Raw genomic sequence first — 18,625 nt, forward strand, 5'->3', positions numbered from 1 at the left:
GACTCTTATGGGAGGCAGTGAGCATTTCCCATGTTAAGCTATGGAATTAATTGTACAGCATTGGATTGGTGTTGGCATGGGGTAGAGGGAGTTTACATATACCAGTCATTTCCTTTTAAATCCATGAAGGGAAGTGGACAAGTTCACACTTAGAAAGGAGATAATAGTTCCACACCTCATGTGTCCTGATAACTACAGGAATGGAACCATATTGAGGTTGGCTGCTTTCTATACGGTTTGACGGGAGAGAGAGAGAGAGAGAGAGAGAGAGAGAGACAGAGACAGAGACAGAGACAGAGAGAGACACAGAGAGAGAGAGAGAGAAGAGAGAGGAGAGAGAGAGAGAGAGAGAGAGAGAGAGAGAGAGAGAGAGAGAGAGAGAGAGAGAGAGAGAGAGAGAGAGAGAGAGAGAGAGAGGAGAGAGAGAGAGAGAGAGAGAGAGAGACAGAGACAGAGAAGAGACAGAGACAGAGACAGAGACAGAGAGAGAGACAGAGACAGAGACAGAGACAGAGAGAGAGAGACAGAGACAGAGAAGAGACAGAGACAGAGACAGAGAGAGAGAGAGAGAGAGAGAGAGAGAGAGAGAGAGAGAGAAGAGAGAGAGAGAGAGAGAGAGAGAGAGAGAGAGAGAGAGAGAGAGAGAGAGAGAGAGAGAGACAGAGACAGAGACAGAGAGAGAGAGAGAGAGAGAGAGAGAGAGAGAGAGAGAGAGAGAGAAGAGAGAGAGAGAGAGGAGAGAGAGAGAGAGAGAGAGAGAGAGAGAGAGACAGGACATCAGGTAAAGTTCTGGAGATGAGGGAATATGTGTGCAGAAAGAAACCCTCCAGTATGGTTAACCCCAGTTAGGCCCAGTATGGACTATCAATACAAGTGACCATTTAGAATGTGACCCAGTTCAATGGGTCTTAACAGAACTGGGGGATGTCAGCCATGAAGTTGTCTAAACACAACTGGAATATAATTTGTTTGTGATTCATTGTTAATGGATTTTCCATTAGGAACACAGGGGGAAAACCTAACACAACAACACACATAACACACAACCAATAAAAACAAAGGGGGAGGAAACCACTAAAGTCATTACCATATTGTCATTTTCTAATGACAGGGAGAAAACATGTAAAATCTAGAAGACTACTTTAGATCTGGTCAAAAGAAGCCTAGTGCACTACGTAGGGAACAGGGAGAGATTTGGGACAGAGACAGTAACTCCTGTATGGAAATCTTCATTCTAATGACAGTGAGCAAATCTCCACCCTATTCCCTATGTAGTGCACTACTTTAGATCTGGTCAGAAGTAGCCTAGTGCACTACGTAGGGAACAGGGAGAGATTTGGGACAGAGACAGTAACTCCTGTATGGAAATCTTCATTCTAATGACAGTGAGCAAATCTCCAATCTCCACCCTATTCCCTATGTAGTGCACTACTTTAGATCTGGTCAGAAGTAGCCTAGTGCACTACGTAGGGAACAGGGTGTCATTTGGGCCAGAGTCAGTAACTCCCCTGGGTATGAATTGTCTCTCTATCTTATCTGTCTTCTATATGATGTTCTCCTCTCCTCCTCTCTTCTCTCCTCTATTCACTCTATTCTATCATCCACACCACATGCCAGCTTCAACACAATCCATTTACAAGTTAAAGACACACCTTGGAATAAATAGCAAAGGAAAACTACTACTAGATTGATTTTTTATTTCCCATCACCATGAATCATATTTAATAACTGAACAGTAGCAGACCTAACTTCATCTGTTCCTGACTCTGGGTAGTGGATTAAAAAGACCATCAATCTCCAATGATAATAAAGAACAATTCTGAACATTACTGATATACTGAGTGGCAAGTCAAGATATCTGCTGGGTTTTTATTGTTTGGTTAATAACACCACCTGCTGGACAGGTTTAATGTTGCTTGACTGAGCAGTATGGGAGAATAAAAGATGCCAAACTTAGGGCCGGTTTCCCGGACATCTCCATTGAACATGCTTTTTAGTCTAGGACTAGGCTTCATCTGTGTCCGGGAAACCGGCCCATATAGTTCAATTAGCAAGTAAGTAACACTACCTGTTCCATGATACTGAGGAAAATGACATTGAGACAGAGAACCAATTGAGAAAACATTTCAATGGTTCTGAATGACAACCAACATACATTAACAGCATACATCATGATTAATGTAAATGTATAAGATTAAAACATTGCACTTACAAATAATATGAATGCATTGAATTGTAATTCATAACATCTTCTGAAGATCAAATCAATCAAATCATTGTACATAAAAACAGAGCAGAATGAATCATCACATCTGGGGACCATCACCACCAGCATGACTAGTATCTTTGTGGACCCTACTACAGTTTAACCAGCTCAGCTATAGACTACACCAGCATGACTAGTATCTATGTGGACCATACTACAGTTTAACCAGCTCAGCTATAGACTACACCAGCATGACTAGTATCTATGTGGACCCTACTACAGTTTAACCAGCTCAGCTATAGACTACACCAGCATGACTAGTATCTATGTGGACCCTACTACAGTTTAACCAGCTCAGCTATAGACTACACCAGCATGACTAGTATCTATGTGGACCCTACTACAGTTTAACCAGCTCAGCTATAGACTACACCAGCATGACTAGTATCTATGTGGACCCTACTACAGTTTAACCAGCTCAGCTATAGACTACACCAGCATGACTAGTATCTATGTGGACCCTACTACAGTTTAACCAGCTCAGCTATAGACTACACCAGTATGACTAGTATCTATGTGGACCCTACTACAGTTTAACCAGCTCAGCTATAGACTACACCAGCATGACTAGTATATATGTGGACCCTACTACAGTTTAACCAGCTCAGCTATAGACTACACCAGCATGACTAGTATCTATGTGGACCCTACTACAGTTTAACCAGCTCAGCTATAGACTACACCAGCATGACTAGTATCTATGTGGACCCTACTACAGTTTAACCAGCTCAGCTATAGACTACACCAGCATGACTAGTGTCTATGTGGACCCTACTACAGTTTAACCAGCTCAGCTATAGACTACACCAGCATGACTAGTATCTATGTGGACCCTACTACAGTTTAACCAGCTCAGCAGTCCCAGAGAGCCAAAACCCAGGATAGAGGGGCTGAGTGAATGTGGTCTGGACTCTGTGGAGGAGGGTCATTGTGTCAGAGACACTGTAGAAGGACAGAGTACCTGCCTTGTGATCCAGGTCCACTCCTACTCTGGAGGACTGAGGGCATGATACTTTAGTCTCAACATTATTGTGTCTGAACAAATAACCACCTCTATAGTACTCTAAACACCAGGACTTGTTATTGTGTCCAAATGCACCATCTGTCTCTGTTCTGCTGATGTCTTTATATGAGACTGCTGTAACAACAAACACCCCACTCCACTCCACCTCCCAGTAACAGCGTCCAGACAGACCCTCTCTACACAGAACCATACTGTAGTTGGTGAATCTGTCTGGATGATCAGGATATGGTTGGACTTGGTCTGTATGTGTCACCTTTCTGTTCCCTTTAGACAGAGAGAGGTGTGTGCCTGCTGTGTTTGGGTCCAGTGTGAGCTGACAGGAATCTGGGAGAAGAGCTGAGCAGAGACCAATGAGGGGAGTTAGAACAATAAGTTAAGTCAGATACTGTATCTACCCTGTCTTTGATTAGAGCACAACAGAGATCAAATCAGAGAAATATGAGGAGTCAGATAGATACCCAGTCTTTGATTAGATCTACTATTGCTATATATTTCTAGAGGGATTGTTAGGAGTGTCAGTAAAAAGAGACTGTTAGTTACTTCAGAATAAAGAGACTCACATTGTAAGAACTGTTCTCTGGTCTTGGGCTCTGGAGGCAGTACAACATCCACTATATTCACTACAGACACACAAACACATTCACAGAGAGAGGGAATGTTATCATCATACCGTATTCCACATGTATATGACTAGTAGGGAACTTTCAATGGTCTAAAGTTGATGTTCTTATTATTTTCAACACACCTGTAGTGGAGATCTTGGTCCATTCTCCTTTAAGGACGTCTTCTAGTTTCTCTCTCAGTTCAGACACAGTCTTACTCACATCTCCAAAGTACTGAAGAGGACGGACAACGATGCTGGGTAAGTCTGAAGATACACTGGTACTGGAGAGAGACTGATAACTCTGGAGAGAGAGAGAGAGAGGGAGGGAGAGAGAGAGAGAGAGAGAGAGAGAGAGAGAGAGAGAGAGAGAGAGAGAGAGAGAGATTGAGAGGGAGCAGAACCAAATGATTGAGAGTTTTAATTTCATATTACATGTAACAAGGCAGTTGAGTTACCTGGAGGAAATGGATGTGATCCTCTGTGTGTGAGAGCTGCTCCAGCTCAGTGCTTCTCTTCCTCAGCTCAGCTATCTCCTGCTCCAGTTGCTCCAGGAGTCCTTCAGCTTGACTCACTTGAGCCTTCTCTTGGGCTCTGATCAGCTCCTTCACCTCAGAGCGCCTTCTCTCAATGGAGCGGATCAGCTCAGTAAAGATCTTATCACTGTCCTCCACTGCTGCCTGTGCAGAGCGCTGTTAAGAGAGAGAGAGAGAGACTTGTCTTACTTTAATGAGCCATCCTCATTACACTAACACCCCCACCCCTAAAAGCACATTGTGTGCCACCACAACCTCCACACAATCACATTATCCAGTACCCAACACCACAGTACAATACACCAACCAGCACCACATTCCAACCGTCCATCCAACCCCTCCTCTCCAGCAGTACAGACAGCCCCCCAGAGCCCCCATACCTCCTGAAACATCTCCACACTGTTGATCATTTTGTACAACTCAAACTCAACCCTAAGGCGTCAACAGTAATGGCATTACCATGGCAACACAGAAAAAACATGATAAACAGTATGTATTTGCAGAAAACGGACACCCCTCCCCAACTCCCAGGTCAACCCGAGCCAACCAGCTATTGGTGTCCAGGGCTCCATGTAATACCCTCCACTGGACGACCCCTGACCTTTCCAGCACTGGGAGCTTATAGAGCCCCTCCACCTATACCCTGCCATGCTCTCAGCCCCCACAACCCCCTGCCACTGATGCCCCTTCACTCCCGCTAAGCTCTTGATGTGTCTAACCTTGACACTGAGGGAGTACAGCACCTTACCCCCCACCTCCTCAAACTCCCCCAGGCTCAGAGTGTTAAAAGTCAGTAAGTCCTCCGGACTCTCCTGCCAGTCCCCAGTCTCTGCTGTCACTTGCAGTGGTGGAAACGGTGGTGGCCCCTCCTCAGGCTGCTTCAGCCCTCAGTACTGCAGCATAGAAATCAGAGACCCCTGCTGTATTGAGTCTCTCCGGCCGCATGATGAAGAGCTGCTGATCCAGCCCCAAACCACCAGCCCTCCTCAACAGAGCACATGCTTGTTCCCTCCAGCCCACCTCCGTACGGTACATTAGGCTCTGTGCTGCTGAGTCAGAACGCTGCAACCCTGACCAGAAAAAAATTCACTAACTTGCGCTGCAGGTCCACAAGCAGACCACCGGGGGCGTTGAGAATGGCCAATTTAAGCCATAGAGAGGATGCCACCAAGTTGTTGATGATCAGCACCGCCCCTCTGTATGCCACTTGGGAGATGAGCCACCTCCACTTCGTCAGCCTCGACACCACCGCTTGTGACACTCCTTCCCAGTTCTTCCTATCCCAACCCTCCGAGCCCAGATACACCCCAAGCATCTTGAGCCACTCACAGCCCCACTGCAACCCCCCTGGAAGCTGCGGAGGTGCCCTGTCCCTCCATGCCCCACATAACAGAGCCTCACTCTTTCCCCAGTTTCCCTAAGTTGAGGACGCCCCCTCGTACACCCTCAAACTATTCTCCAGGGCCTGTAGGTTCTGCTCATCCCTAACCAACACAGACGTCATCAGCGTATGCTGCCACTGCTATGCCTGTCCCCAACCCTATGCCTGGCTCCCACACTCCCTGTAGCCTCCTGCGTAGCAGGCCCAGAAAAGGCTCAATAACAAGAGTGTGTAGCTGCCCTGACAGAGGGCATCCCTGGTGAATGCCCCTCCCTACCCAGACTGGCCTACTGAGCCCTCCCCACACCTTGACCATACATGAAGCCCCAGCGTACAGCATTTGAACACAGGCCACAAAATTCTCCCCACAACCAAAACAACACATTGAACAGATATTCATGGTCCACCCTATCAAAGGCTTTCTCCTGATTATGAACAGATTGTCTGTGATTGGGTGTCCTGATACACAGTTACCCGTCCATCTTATAGTCCAAACAGAGCAATGCCACAGGCCTCCAGTTCTTTATGTCGCTCAAATCCCCTTTTTTGAGTCAAAGCCTCCCGTCTACAGCTTAGCGACAGCTCCCCCACCCCGACGCACTCACGCAACACACGTCCTGTCCAATAATTTCCCAGAACTTTTTATAAAAATCCACAGGCAGACCGTCTGAGAGACAGCAGCTGAGAGTTTGTGAAAGGCCAGGGAAATGTCTATTTGATTTATCTGTGACAGAGAGAGTTTGGAAAGGTCTGTGAGCAGAACCTGAGAACACCCAGGATAATAATAATAATAATATGCCATTTAGCAGACGCTTTTATCCAAAGCGACTTACAGTCATGTGCATACATTCTTACATATGGGTGGTCCCGGGGATCGAACCCACTACCCTGGCATTACAAGCGCCATGCTCTACCAATTGAGCTACAGAGGACCACAGAGTTCTGCCCTCTATAAATCAGAGTACAATTCCACAGCCACATCTCCCCACAACAGAAGTTACCCACCCATCAGGCTCCCTCATCTCCCCACAACAGAAGTTACCCACCCATCAGGCTCCCTCATCTCCCCACAACAGAAGTTACCCACCCATCAGGCTCCCTCATCTCCCCCACAACAGAAGTTACCCACCCATCAGGCTCCCTCATCTCCCCACAACAGAAGTTACCCACCCATCAGGCTCCCTCATCTCCCCCACAACAGAAGTTACCCACCCATCAGGCTCCCTCATCTCCCCACAACAGAAGTTACCCACCCATTAGGCTCCCTCATCTCCCCACAACAGAAGTTACCCACCCATCAGGCTCCCTCATCTCCCCACAACAGAAGTTACCCACCCATCAGGCTCCCTCATCTCCCCACAACAGAAGTTACCCACCCATCAGGCTCCCTCATCTCCCCACAACAGAAGTTACACACCCATTAGGCTCCCTCATCTCCCCACAACAGAAGTTACCCACCCATCAGGCTCCCTCATCTCCCCACAACAGAAGTTACCCACCCATCAGGCTGCCTCATCTCCCTCACAACAGAAGTTACCCACCCATCAGGCTCCCTCATCTCCCCCACAACAGAAGTTACCCACCCATCAGGCTCCCTCATCTCCCCACAACAGAAGTTACCCACCCATCAGGCTCCCTCATCTCCCCACAACAGAAGTTACCCACCCATCAGGCTCCCTCATCTCCCCACAACAGAAGTTACCCGCCCATCAGGCTCCCTCATCTCCCCACAACAGAAGTTACCCGCCCATCAGACAAACGTAAAACAAGGGATTTTCTTGGTTTCCCCACTCTGTTTTTCCAACCCCTCTGGTGAAACAGAGAACTGAGCCCTCTACTATAATATAATATAATGTGCCATTTTGCAGACGCTTTTATCCAAAGCGACTTACAGTCATGCGTGCATATATATATATATATATATATATATATATATTTTTTTTTTTTTGTGTATGGGTGGTCCCGGGGATCGAACCCACTACCCTGGCGTTACAAGCGCCGTGCTCTACCAGCTGAGCTACAGAGGACCAGGTGCAGACACATTTATGAAAGCAAAGACAAGGTCATTATTTGGGCTCTAAACACTAACAACCTACCCTTACACACCTATTTTGCTACCCCTGCACTAAGATTTCTGCCATGGCATTTAAATGTTTTTGGTTTACATATTCCCCCAGTCTTTGCCGCCGTTCATGTTAAGGAAGTCTAACCGTGAAATCTCCATAAGAGGTGGGAGGGAAATCACCACAATCAGAAACCAGTAGAGAAGCCCATAAAGCCGCCATGCCAGAAAAAACCATCCATTTAAGCAGATTCTGAAGACATGCCCTTAAGAACCCATGACCCATTTTCTCAGCCTATACCGCTTCCTGGGTGAGAGGACACTAAACCCCTCATTCTTCATCACGTGTTGTACTGACCTTACAAACTTTCCAGGATCAATCAAATAAGACTCCAGCAGAACCTTCTTTTTCCCCTTTAGTCTCCATCAGGAACCTATAAAGTTCTCTCAGCGTATATACTGGGCCCTCAGCCTGACTGTCTGTCAGCTCTGGATCCAATGAGCCGTCTGAAAACGAGACCGCCTTGTCCTCCGCTCCCGCAGACTCACCTCCCCCCTCTTCCTCCTCCTCCATTGGCACGGTACCGTCCTCCTCCTCCCCAGTCTCTGCCCCCCTGCACTTCCCCCATGATCAGAGCCTCTTCCCCAATGACAGGCAATATTTCCTGGGATGAGCCCACCAAGCCTTCGCCCACCGGAGTCTCTGTTACTACAGAAACCTGCCTCAGCTCATGTAGCCCAGCTGCAACCCTCCCCACCACCGCTTTCTCCACGGCCTGCGCACCACCACTTGGCCATTCACTACTCTCCTCCTTCCTGGTACCACCACCACTTGACCCTGCTCTACTCTCCTCCCTCCTGGTACCACCACCACTTGACCCTGCTCTACACTCCTCCCTCCTGGTACCACCACCACTTGACCCTGCTCTACACTCCTCCCTCCTGGTACCACCACCACTTGACCCTGCTCTACTCTCCTCCCTCCTGGTACCACCACCTTCCTGGGTGAGAGGACACTAAACCCCTCATTCTTCATCACGTGTTGTACTGACCTCACAAACCTTCCAGGATCAATCAAATAAGACTCCAGCAGAATCTTCTTTTTCCCCTTTAGTCTCCATCAGGAACCTAGAAAGTTCTCTCACCGTATATACTGGGCCCTCAGCCTGACTGTCTGTCAGCTCTGGATCCAATGAGCCGTCTGAAAACGAGACCGCCTTGTCCTCCGCTCCCGCAGACTCACCTCCCCCCTCTTCCTCTTCCTCTTCCTCCTCCTCCATTGGCACGGTACCGTCCTCCTCCTCCCCAGTCTCTGCCCCCCTGCACTTCCCCCATGATCAGAGCCTCTTCCCCAATGACAGGCAATATTTCCTGGGATGAGCCCACCAAGCCTTCGCCCACCGGAGTCTCTGTTACTACAGAAACCTGCCTCAGCTCATGTAGCCCAGCTGCAACCCTCCCCACCACCGCTTTCTCCACGGCCTGCGCACCACCACTTGGCCATGCACTACTACCGTGTAGCTCAGTTGGTAGAGCATGGCGCTTGCAACGCCAGGGTTGTGGGTTCGTTTCCCATGGGGGGACAGTATGAAAATGTATGCACTCACTAACTGTAAGTCGCTCTGGATAAGAGCATCTGCTAAATGACTAAAATGTAAAAAGTTTACTCTCCTCCCTCCTGGTACCCCTGCCATTTATTTTGCAATTCTGAGTAATCATTACTTTAGTAAGGATTAGTAAGGAAAAACACTTTATTCAGTACTACTGCAGTTGCTTAATAATTCCAATAGATGGCAGCATAAGACCATGAATGACATTTAGGAAGATTAGTTTAGTTCTCTCCCTGGATACACCACCACTCCCCCTCACAGGAAAACTCCTCCTGCCTGAGCTTTTTACTGTCCCTTTCCACACTGCTAACGCAAGAGAAAGGACTGAAAACACATTACTGTGAAGTAATAATAATGATGAGTCATGTTTATTATTACCTGTTTTTATGGTCATGTTTTGAAATTATACTTCATTACTATAATGATTATCAATAAGCCTGAACATTAATTCAGTCACCTCTGGTCGACAAAAACGTATTTTCCTAGTACATGAATTGTCAAATTCATCAACCAGCATCGAGCACTCTGCCTTCTCACGCAAGCGAGGGGCATATTGAGGTAAATATGCTAACCGCGACAGTTGCATTATGTAATTTATTGGTGGGCTGGAAGATGCAGTGTTTTTTCTTTTCTATTCAGAGGCTATTTACTCCCAATATGAGAATTTTATGTAGAAGGTTTTTATAATGCATGTTTACTAGGGTTGAGGTTAGCGCATCTGAGTAGGGATTATTTGGGTTCAATACCTGTCCTACATATCAATCATATTACTGCTTGTAGCCTATAACTGATGATCCCCACACTAGAAACACCGAAAACTATCTGTGCTAGCAAACCCTGTGTTCCACCCCTCCCCTGTGTAACCTTGAAGTTTGTTAAGAAACAAACACTTGTCTACGAAAAGAGACAACATGTTTAACGGATTCCGCTTGGCACCCAGCCGAGAGCACACGAAAACCACTTGCAAATTTACCAAAACTAACCAACTACTTGCGGTCTGTTCGTACGTAATAAACGGAGGCAGATTAGCCACCACAACTCTTATCGAAAGAGGCGACATCTGCACCAACACACCCCTCACAAAAATCCCACTCACAACAAGACAAACCTTTTTCATTAACACAACCACCGCCTTGTTCATTCTGGATGCAGAGTCCAGATGTTCCGCTCCAACCTGTTCGCCGACCATGAGCAAAACTTCCTCCACACCTTTCTCCGGAACGCACCCGAAGCGACAGCGTTTCTTCTCCACTCGGTTGAGGCCATCACGCCGCCCTAACAAACTACCCCTACTCCCCCCTCAACTCTAAACGATAAACAGTGGAAACCAATAAACAAACCCTCCACCATCAGAAAATAAATTCAGAAAATACGCAAGAACCAAAAGAAAAAAGAATAGTAGCCCTCCTCACGAACCACAATCTCTCACAGCAACAACTTCTTCTTCTATGATATAATGGCGGTCCACAAACCAACGTTAAAGGTGCACGCCGCCACCTACTGTGCTGGAGTGTGTGGTCAATCACGGTTTCCAACATTTCTAAATCCTCCTACCTAACTCAGTACTTCTGAGAAAATAAAGAAGAGCCCTACTAACTTCTAATAGACCCTCCCCCATCCCCAAAATCCCTTCCAAACCCCCCCAACCCCGTCCAACCCCAATGACCCTACACATCTTTCCCTCTCTTCAACATACTTACAACAATATAACAACACATGCTCCACCGTTTCATCGACCGTACCCCCCAGACACAAACCATTCCCATGCTTGCCAACCAGATGTAATGACGAGATCAATGTACAATGTCCTAAGCGCAATCTAGTAAACACCACATCTTCCTTCCTAATCTGACTTTTGAATCTTGGTCCATCGACCTTTCTGTAAAACTGTCAACTATTCATATAAATGCCGGCCCTTGTGCTCATAGTACCATCTCTTCTGCCACACATCTATCAAAATGGCTCTGATCTTACATTTGGCCTCACCTCTACCCAGTGGAACATTAATATCAATGATATCTAGTTTCAAAGCTCTTTTAGCTAACTGGTCTACAATTTCATTCCCTTCCACACCCGAATGTGCTGGGACCCAGCAGAATCTCACTACTACACCCATTCTCTCAATTCTCCATAATAACATTAATACCTCCAATAGCAGGTCACTCCTATTAGATTTACCATATGATAAACTATTCAATACAGACAGAGAATCTGAGCATACTATAATTCTAACAGGTTGTACGTCCTCCACCCACTGGAGGGCAACTATTATCACCAACAGTTCAACTGAGTATACTGACAGTTCATCTGTTAGTCTTCTACATATCTGCACATCAAATTCAGGAACGTAAATGCCTGCTCCTGTGAGCCCACTATCTGGGTCCTTGGATCCATCTGTGAAAAGCAGTAAAAAAGCATAAAAACTTCTACCAATGTAATTGTCAACCAGTTTCTCAATATCACTGACTTCTGACCAATCATTCCTTTTCTCTACCAAGGTTAGATCAACAACAGGGTCTGGGAGTAACCATGGAGGAACATCCCCTATCACCACAGAAGGGCCAACCTCCAACTCCCTCAAACCACTCTCATCAGCAAGCTTTCCAACTGTCCAACCAAAACCACTGCCTTGTCTACTAGTATATTCCCAACAGTCATCTAGAACAGTAGCAGTGGGATGCTCAACCTCACAGCCTTTCAACCCAATAAGATAATGACCATTTTTTACGCCGTACATACAAAGGCATCTCTCCTGCCTCCACCAGTAAGGCACATACAGATGTTGATTTAAATGCACCAATACATATCCTTAAAGCTATATACTGGATTCTGTCCAGCTTCTGAAGCCAAGTTTTTACCTCTGTTCCATAAACTGTACACCAGTAATCAATTGTCGTCCTGATCAGAGCTCTATAAATATCCATCAACAATTGTCTGTCAGCACCCTATTCATAACCAGAGACCCACACAACCAACTACCGCAAAAGTTAATGAATGAGAGAGACATGAACATCGTTACAATACTGTACATAGACATAATATAACGGTTCTTCTTCTTTGGAGTTTAACGGCGGTTGGCATCCAATATGTTGCATTACCGCCCCCAACTGGACTATAATATAAATCCATTATACTTTGTGACACAAAATGGGAAAAGGGGAAATTATAATAATAAAAAAAAACACCCTTCCAACTAACCCTACACTCATTAAATACCCACTACCCCATTCCACTATTTTGACCCTATCGGCTCCTGCACCATGCCAACGGCCTGGGAGGACGGGACACCACCACTCAACACACCCTGTAACTCTTCTGAAGTCTAATCCTGTATGCCCAAATACTTCTCTGCAGCTGCCACCACAATATCTATTTTCTGTGATTTACGTTCCATTTCTGCGGTACAGTTGATAACCATTGCTATGAACGCTAAGAAGCTAACTTTACTGAAGTTCAAAAAGTTCTCAAAAAACCAACACTCGATCCCTCCGATGTCAACAACTACAGACCAGTATCCCTTCTTTCTTTTCTGTCCAAAACTATTGAGCGTGCCGTCTTTAGCCAACTCTCTTGCTATCTCTCTCAGAATGACCTTCTTGATCCAAACCAATCAGGTTTCAGGACTGGTCATTCAACTGAGACTGCTCTTCTCTGTGTCACGGAGACTCTCCGTACTGCTAAAGCTAACTCTCTCTCCTCTGCTCTTGTCCTTCTAGACCTGTCTGCTGCCTTTGATACTGTGAACCATCAGATCCTCCTCTCCACCCTCTCCGAGCTGGGCATTTCCGGCGCGGCTCACTCCTGGATTGCGTCCTACCTGACCGGTCGCTCCTACCAAGTGGCGTGGCGAGAAGTTGTCTCCGCACCACGTGCTCTCACCACTGGTGTCCCCCAGGGCTCAGTTCTAGGCCCTCTCCTTTTCTCCCTATACACCAAGTCACTTGGCTCTGTCATATCCTCACATGGCCTTTCATATCATTGCTACGCTGACGATACACAACTAATCTTCTCCTTTCCCCCTTCTGATAACCAGGTGGCGAATCGCATCTCTGCATGTCTGGCAGACATATCAGTATGGATGACGGATCACCACCTCAAGCTGAACCCTGGCAAGACGGAGCTGCTCTTCCTCCCGGGGAAGGACTGCCCGTTCCATGATCTCGCCATCACGGTTGACAACTCCGCTGTGTCCTCCTCCCAGAGTGCGAAGAGCCTAGGCGTGACCCTGGACAACACCCTGTCGTTCTCCGCCAACATCAAGGCGGTGACCCGATCCTGCAGGTTCATGCTCTACAACATTCGGAGAGTACGACCCTGCCTTACACAGGAAGCGGCACAGGTCCTAATCCAGGCACTTGTCATCTCCCGTCTGGACTATTGCAACTCGCTGTTGGCTGGCCTCCCTGCCTGTGCCATTAAACCCCTACAACTCATCCAGAATGCCGCAGCCCGTCTGGTGTTCAACCTTCCCAAGTTCTCTCACGTCACCCCCCTCCTCCGCACACTCCACTGGCTTCCAGTTGAAGCTCGCATCCGCTACAAGACCATGGTGCTTGCCTATGGAGCAGTGAGGGGAACGGCACCTCTGTACCTTCAGGCTCTGATCAGTCCCTACACCCAAACGAGGGCATTGCGTTCATCCACCTCTGGCCTGCTGGCTCCCCTTCCTCTGCGGAAGCACAGTTCCCGCTCAGCCCAGGCAAAACTGTTCGCTGCTCTGGCACCCCAATGGTGGAACAAGCTCCCTCACGACGCCAGGACAGCGGAGTCACTCACCACCTTCCGGAGACATTTGAAACCCCACCTCTTTAAGGAATACCTGGGATAGGATAAAGCAATCCTTCTACCCCCCCCCCCCCCCACACACACACAGCGGAGTCGCTCACCCCCTTCCGGAGACATTTGAAACCCCACCTCTTTAAGGAATACCTGGGATAGGATAAAGTAATCCTTCTACCCCCCCCCCCCCACCCCACAGCGGAGTCACTCACCACCTTCCGGAGACATTTGAAACCCCACCTCTTTAAGGAATACCTGGGATAGGATAAAATAATCCTTCTACCCCCTCCCCACCCCCCCCCCACACACACAGCGGAGTCGCTCACCACCTTCCGGAGACATTTGAAACCCCACCTCTTTAAGGAATACCTGGGATAGGATAAAGTAATCCTTCTACCCCCCCCCCCACCCCACAGCGGAGTCACTCACCACCTTCCGGAGACATTTGAAACCCCATCTCTTTAAGGAATACCTGGGATAGGATAAAGTAATCCTTCTACCCCCCCCCCCCCCCCCCCCCCTCTGGCTAAGAGCGTCTGCTAAATGACGTTAATGTGCCCTTGAGCAAGGCACTTAACCCCAATTGCTCCTGTAAGTCGCTCTGGATAAGAGCGTCTGCTAAATGACTAAAATGTAAATGTAAATGAAGCATATATCACTCGTTGGCCTATCCCTCTGTGCTGGCACAGATCTACTACTCACAGGGATCCTCTCAGGATCTCTCACCCTTGACCCATCCTCCTCTACTTTCTTCACTGCCTCAGCATACGACACCTTCTGCACTACTCTGACTCTAGCCACCTCATCCTGCCTCTCTCGCACCGGACACTTCCGATCCCCAGCAACATGGGAATCCCATCAGTTGACACACACAACTTTATCCACCAAAACTACACAATCCTCTATCCCATGCCCTCCTGCACAATTCCCACATCTTGGATCTCCCTCCTACAAACTGCTGCAACATGACCATAAACGTTGCACCTGAATCAGCACAGTGGATTCGGCACAAAGTTCTAACATGATAACTGATATATCCTACCATGACTTTGTCGGGTAAAGACTCAAAACTCAAAAGGACTGACAGTGACTCCTCTGTTTCACCACGCTCACCACCGGGTCTGTGTTGCACCAAACGGCGGGCATCACAAACACCAGGAAGCTTAAACTTGAATTGCTCCACCTCCACACTTAATGCTACCCCAGAAATCACTCCTTTCAATGGTGTCCTGTTCCTAAGAGCAAAGCAAGAAACAGATCTTGACCCAAGTTGCGTGACACGGAGCGCCCACTCCCTCTGGTCAGAAGAAACACAAACAAATATCACAAGTCCACTACAGGTTACCTTCACTGATTAAACTGCACCTGCACCCCTGAAACCACAAATGGATCTGCCAAAAGGAATGGATCCACTTTCTCCAACAATGTATCTCCTACTGCACCAGATTCTTCTTTATCATGTCCATTGATGCCAGGCTCTGGTTCTGAGCTCATCACCACACCTTCTACCTCACTTAACTCTCCCTCATTCATTTCCATTTCACCTCCAGAACTCAGTCTGGCGAATGGCTCACTCTGTTTGCACTTGATTTATAACATTTGATTTTGATTTATTTTTATGTCTCTATTCCTTTTAAACTTTTTTGAGTGTAACGTTTACTGTTAATTTCTGATTTGTTTATTATTTATTTCACTTGCTTTGGTAATGTAACATATGTTTCCAATGCCAATAAATTCATTTAATTGAATCAAGAGAGAGAGCTCCCTGTTAATGTATAGCAGACATGAGTCGCTCATGGTTACTCATGGTTATGTGAAGAGGTAGAGCCGCTTGCGACTTTAAATCAGTCAGAACAATAGGGAATGTCCTTTTGGTCAAGATGATGGTTTCTCCCGCAGTAGACCCGGGTTCATAACCAGTCAGTTACATTAAGCAGTCTATTCTCTGACAGGGGTCCAGACAGCCTGTTCCCAACAGTGGGATTGGATAGGGGCCCCTCTCTCTCTCTCTCTGACTGGAGGAGAGAAGTGAAATGGTGTGTCTCCTCTGGTCAACAATACTCACCTTGAGAGACTCCACAGCCTGTTGGAGCTCCTTCAGCTCCTTCTCTCTCTCCTGGAATCTCTGATGGACCTTCTGCTGACTCATCCCCAGCTGCATCTGTGGAGAATCACTCTTCAATGAGCTATCAAGCTTTATTTGTCCAGTAGATCAATAGTATAGTAATGTGACATAGGGCCCATAGAGAGGAAGGTCTAAAATCTTGAGGAAGTCCCTTTACCATATGCCATTTTCTATGTTGCTATGTTAATGATTATAGTGTTTATGGTAGGTGTACATGTATCAAGGGGTTGAGACTGAACTTTGAACTCTTAAAAGGGCATTCGGAATGATAATAGTGTTTGACTTCAGAAAATGGTGATACATTTGGATCAAACTCAATATACTCAAGGTTTGTGTTCATATTTGTTCTGCTGAGGATCAATTTCATTTGATTTCTCTCATATTCAAACAGACTTAGTTCCTACTGTATCTTTAATTCTTTGTTTATCAGATAGTAACCAACAAGTAGTTCTGGTCTTACCTGTTTCTCAGTCCTCTCTGCTGCAGCTGACACTGTTTCATGGCCTTTATGTTCATCCATTGTACACAGCATACAGATACACTGCTGATCGGTACGACAGTAAACCTCCAGCAGTTTGTCATGATGAGAGCAGATCTTCTCCTGTAGTTGTGCGGTGGCTTTGACCAGCTTGTGCTTCTTGAAAGCAGGAGATTCATAGTGAGGTTGGAGGTGAATCTCACAGTAAGAGGCCAGACACACCTGACAGGACATGAGGGCTTTCTGCTTTCTGGTCCCAGTGCAGAAATCACACGCCACATCTCCAGGTCCAGCATAGCACAGAGCAGGAGGGGGAGCAGCCTGGAGTCCTGTCTTCTTCAGTTTCTCCACCATCTCAGCCAACATGGTATTTTTCCTCAGATTAGGCCTTGGAGTGAAGGTCTCTCTGCACTGAGGACAGCTATAGACCCCTTTCAGAACATCCTGATCCCAGCAGTCCTCAATACAGCTTCTACAGTAACTGTGTCCACAGGGAATAACCACCGGCTCCTTCAGTAGATCCAGACAGACAGAACAACAGAACTGGTCCTGGTCCAGCAGAACTCCCTGCTGAGCCATTTGGACGGTTGTTCACTCTCACACAGACAGACGACACAGAGACTCAGATCAGTTTCGTTTCCACATAAGTGAGTTTTTGGGAGGGCGTGGACTTTCTGGATCTGCCAGATAGGTGAGGTTAGAGGGAGGGAGGGAGGGAGGGATAGAGAGAGAACTGCGTTCAACGTGGAGAGGGAGACAAATATTTTAGTTTCTAGGTTAGGGCCCTTCATTTGGAATGAATCTAACAAATATGAGTTGTTAGAATATATAAAGGGTAACAGTTCCTATGAAGTACATATTATAATTATTTTAATAAGCTTCATAATGCCTTATAATACACTTATGTGTTATAACACTGATTATAAGTGTCTATAATAATTCATAAGTGGTTGTAATGGGGTGCGGGGGGGGGGGGGGCGGGCGGGGGGGGTTTGATATTGATACAATACACTGTAGTTTAAATGAATACTGTATGTATTGACTGATCATTGAGAATGAGGTAATACTTTACATTACAGTGTGGGTATTACTGTTAGGCCTAGGGTCAGGGTTAGAGTTACTACATTCAGCAGTAACCCTAACCCTAGCCATATCTAGGACTAAAAAGAGAAGACGTTTTACAATCAGAGTTCTTTGTATCTCTTCTTAGTCAGACAGAAACCCCCCACATCTTATAGGTGGACGGGGTTATGAACATATCCAATGAATTGTTTTCTGCAACCAGATGAAATGAAACTGCCTTTCACCAGGAAAAGCTTCTCTAATAATCCTAACCATTGCTGGGTGTCTTCAGAGACTGAGGTATAGAGACACACTGTCATTATGTGGTATTGTGGGTAGAGTGATGAGGAAAATGTTTTATTTAATCAATTTTAGAATAAGGCTGTAACGTAATAAAATGTTGAAAAAGTCAAAGGGTCTGAATACTTTCCGAATGCACTGTATGGCAGCTAGAAATCAAAACTGGATGGTCTTCAGAGATAGATGGGAGGGGCTTCGGGTAGCTGAAGGCGGGGACTAAAAACAAACAAAAGATAACTAATGTAAAATGTAGTGTCTGGGAAATGTATGTAGTATGTACATTTATAAGCTGGAAGTGGAAGCCTAAGTATTGTTTGTCCATTAGTTTAGGAGGGGTGGTAGGGTTAGGGGAAAATAATAAAGAAGGAAAATATATTTAAAATAATATTTACAAAACATAT

The 18,625-nt window shown here is 46.5% G+C and overlaps 1 protein-coding gene across 1 annotated transcript; it reads right to left on the bottom strand.

Moving 5' to 3' along the window:
- Positions 1-1,682: 1,682 nt before the first annotated feature.
- Positions 1,683-17,511, bottom strand: LOC311121828 (tripartite motif-containing protein 16-like). The gene is made up of 6 exons (XM_084196270.1): positions 16,845-17,511; positions 16,325-16,420; positions 4,350-4,583; positions 4,036-4,195; positions 3,851-3,910; positions 1,683-3,626 (listed from the first exon to the last, which is right to left on the bottom strand). The coding sequence occupies exons 1-6, from the start codon at positions 17,439-17,441 to the stop codon at positions 3,103-3,105; spliced, it is 1,671 nt and encodes a 556-aa protein (XP_084052396.1). The 5' UTR covers positions 17,442-17,511; the 3' UTR covers positions 1,683-3,102.
- Between the last annotated feature and the right edge of the window lie 1,114 nt (positions 17,512-18,625).

This window comes from Coregonus lavaretus (assembly GCF_964263955.1).
Source record: "Coregonus lavaretus genome assembly, contig: HAP1_SCAFFOLD_3011, whole genome shotgun sequence".
In the NCBI taxonomy this organism is placed as follows: domain Eukaryota; kingdom Metazoa; phylum Chordata; class Actinopteri; order Salmoniformes; family Salmonidae; genus Coregonus; species Coregonus lavaretus.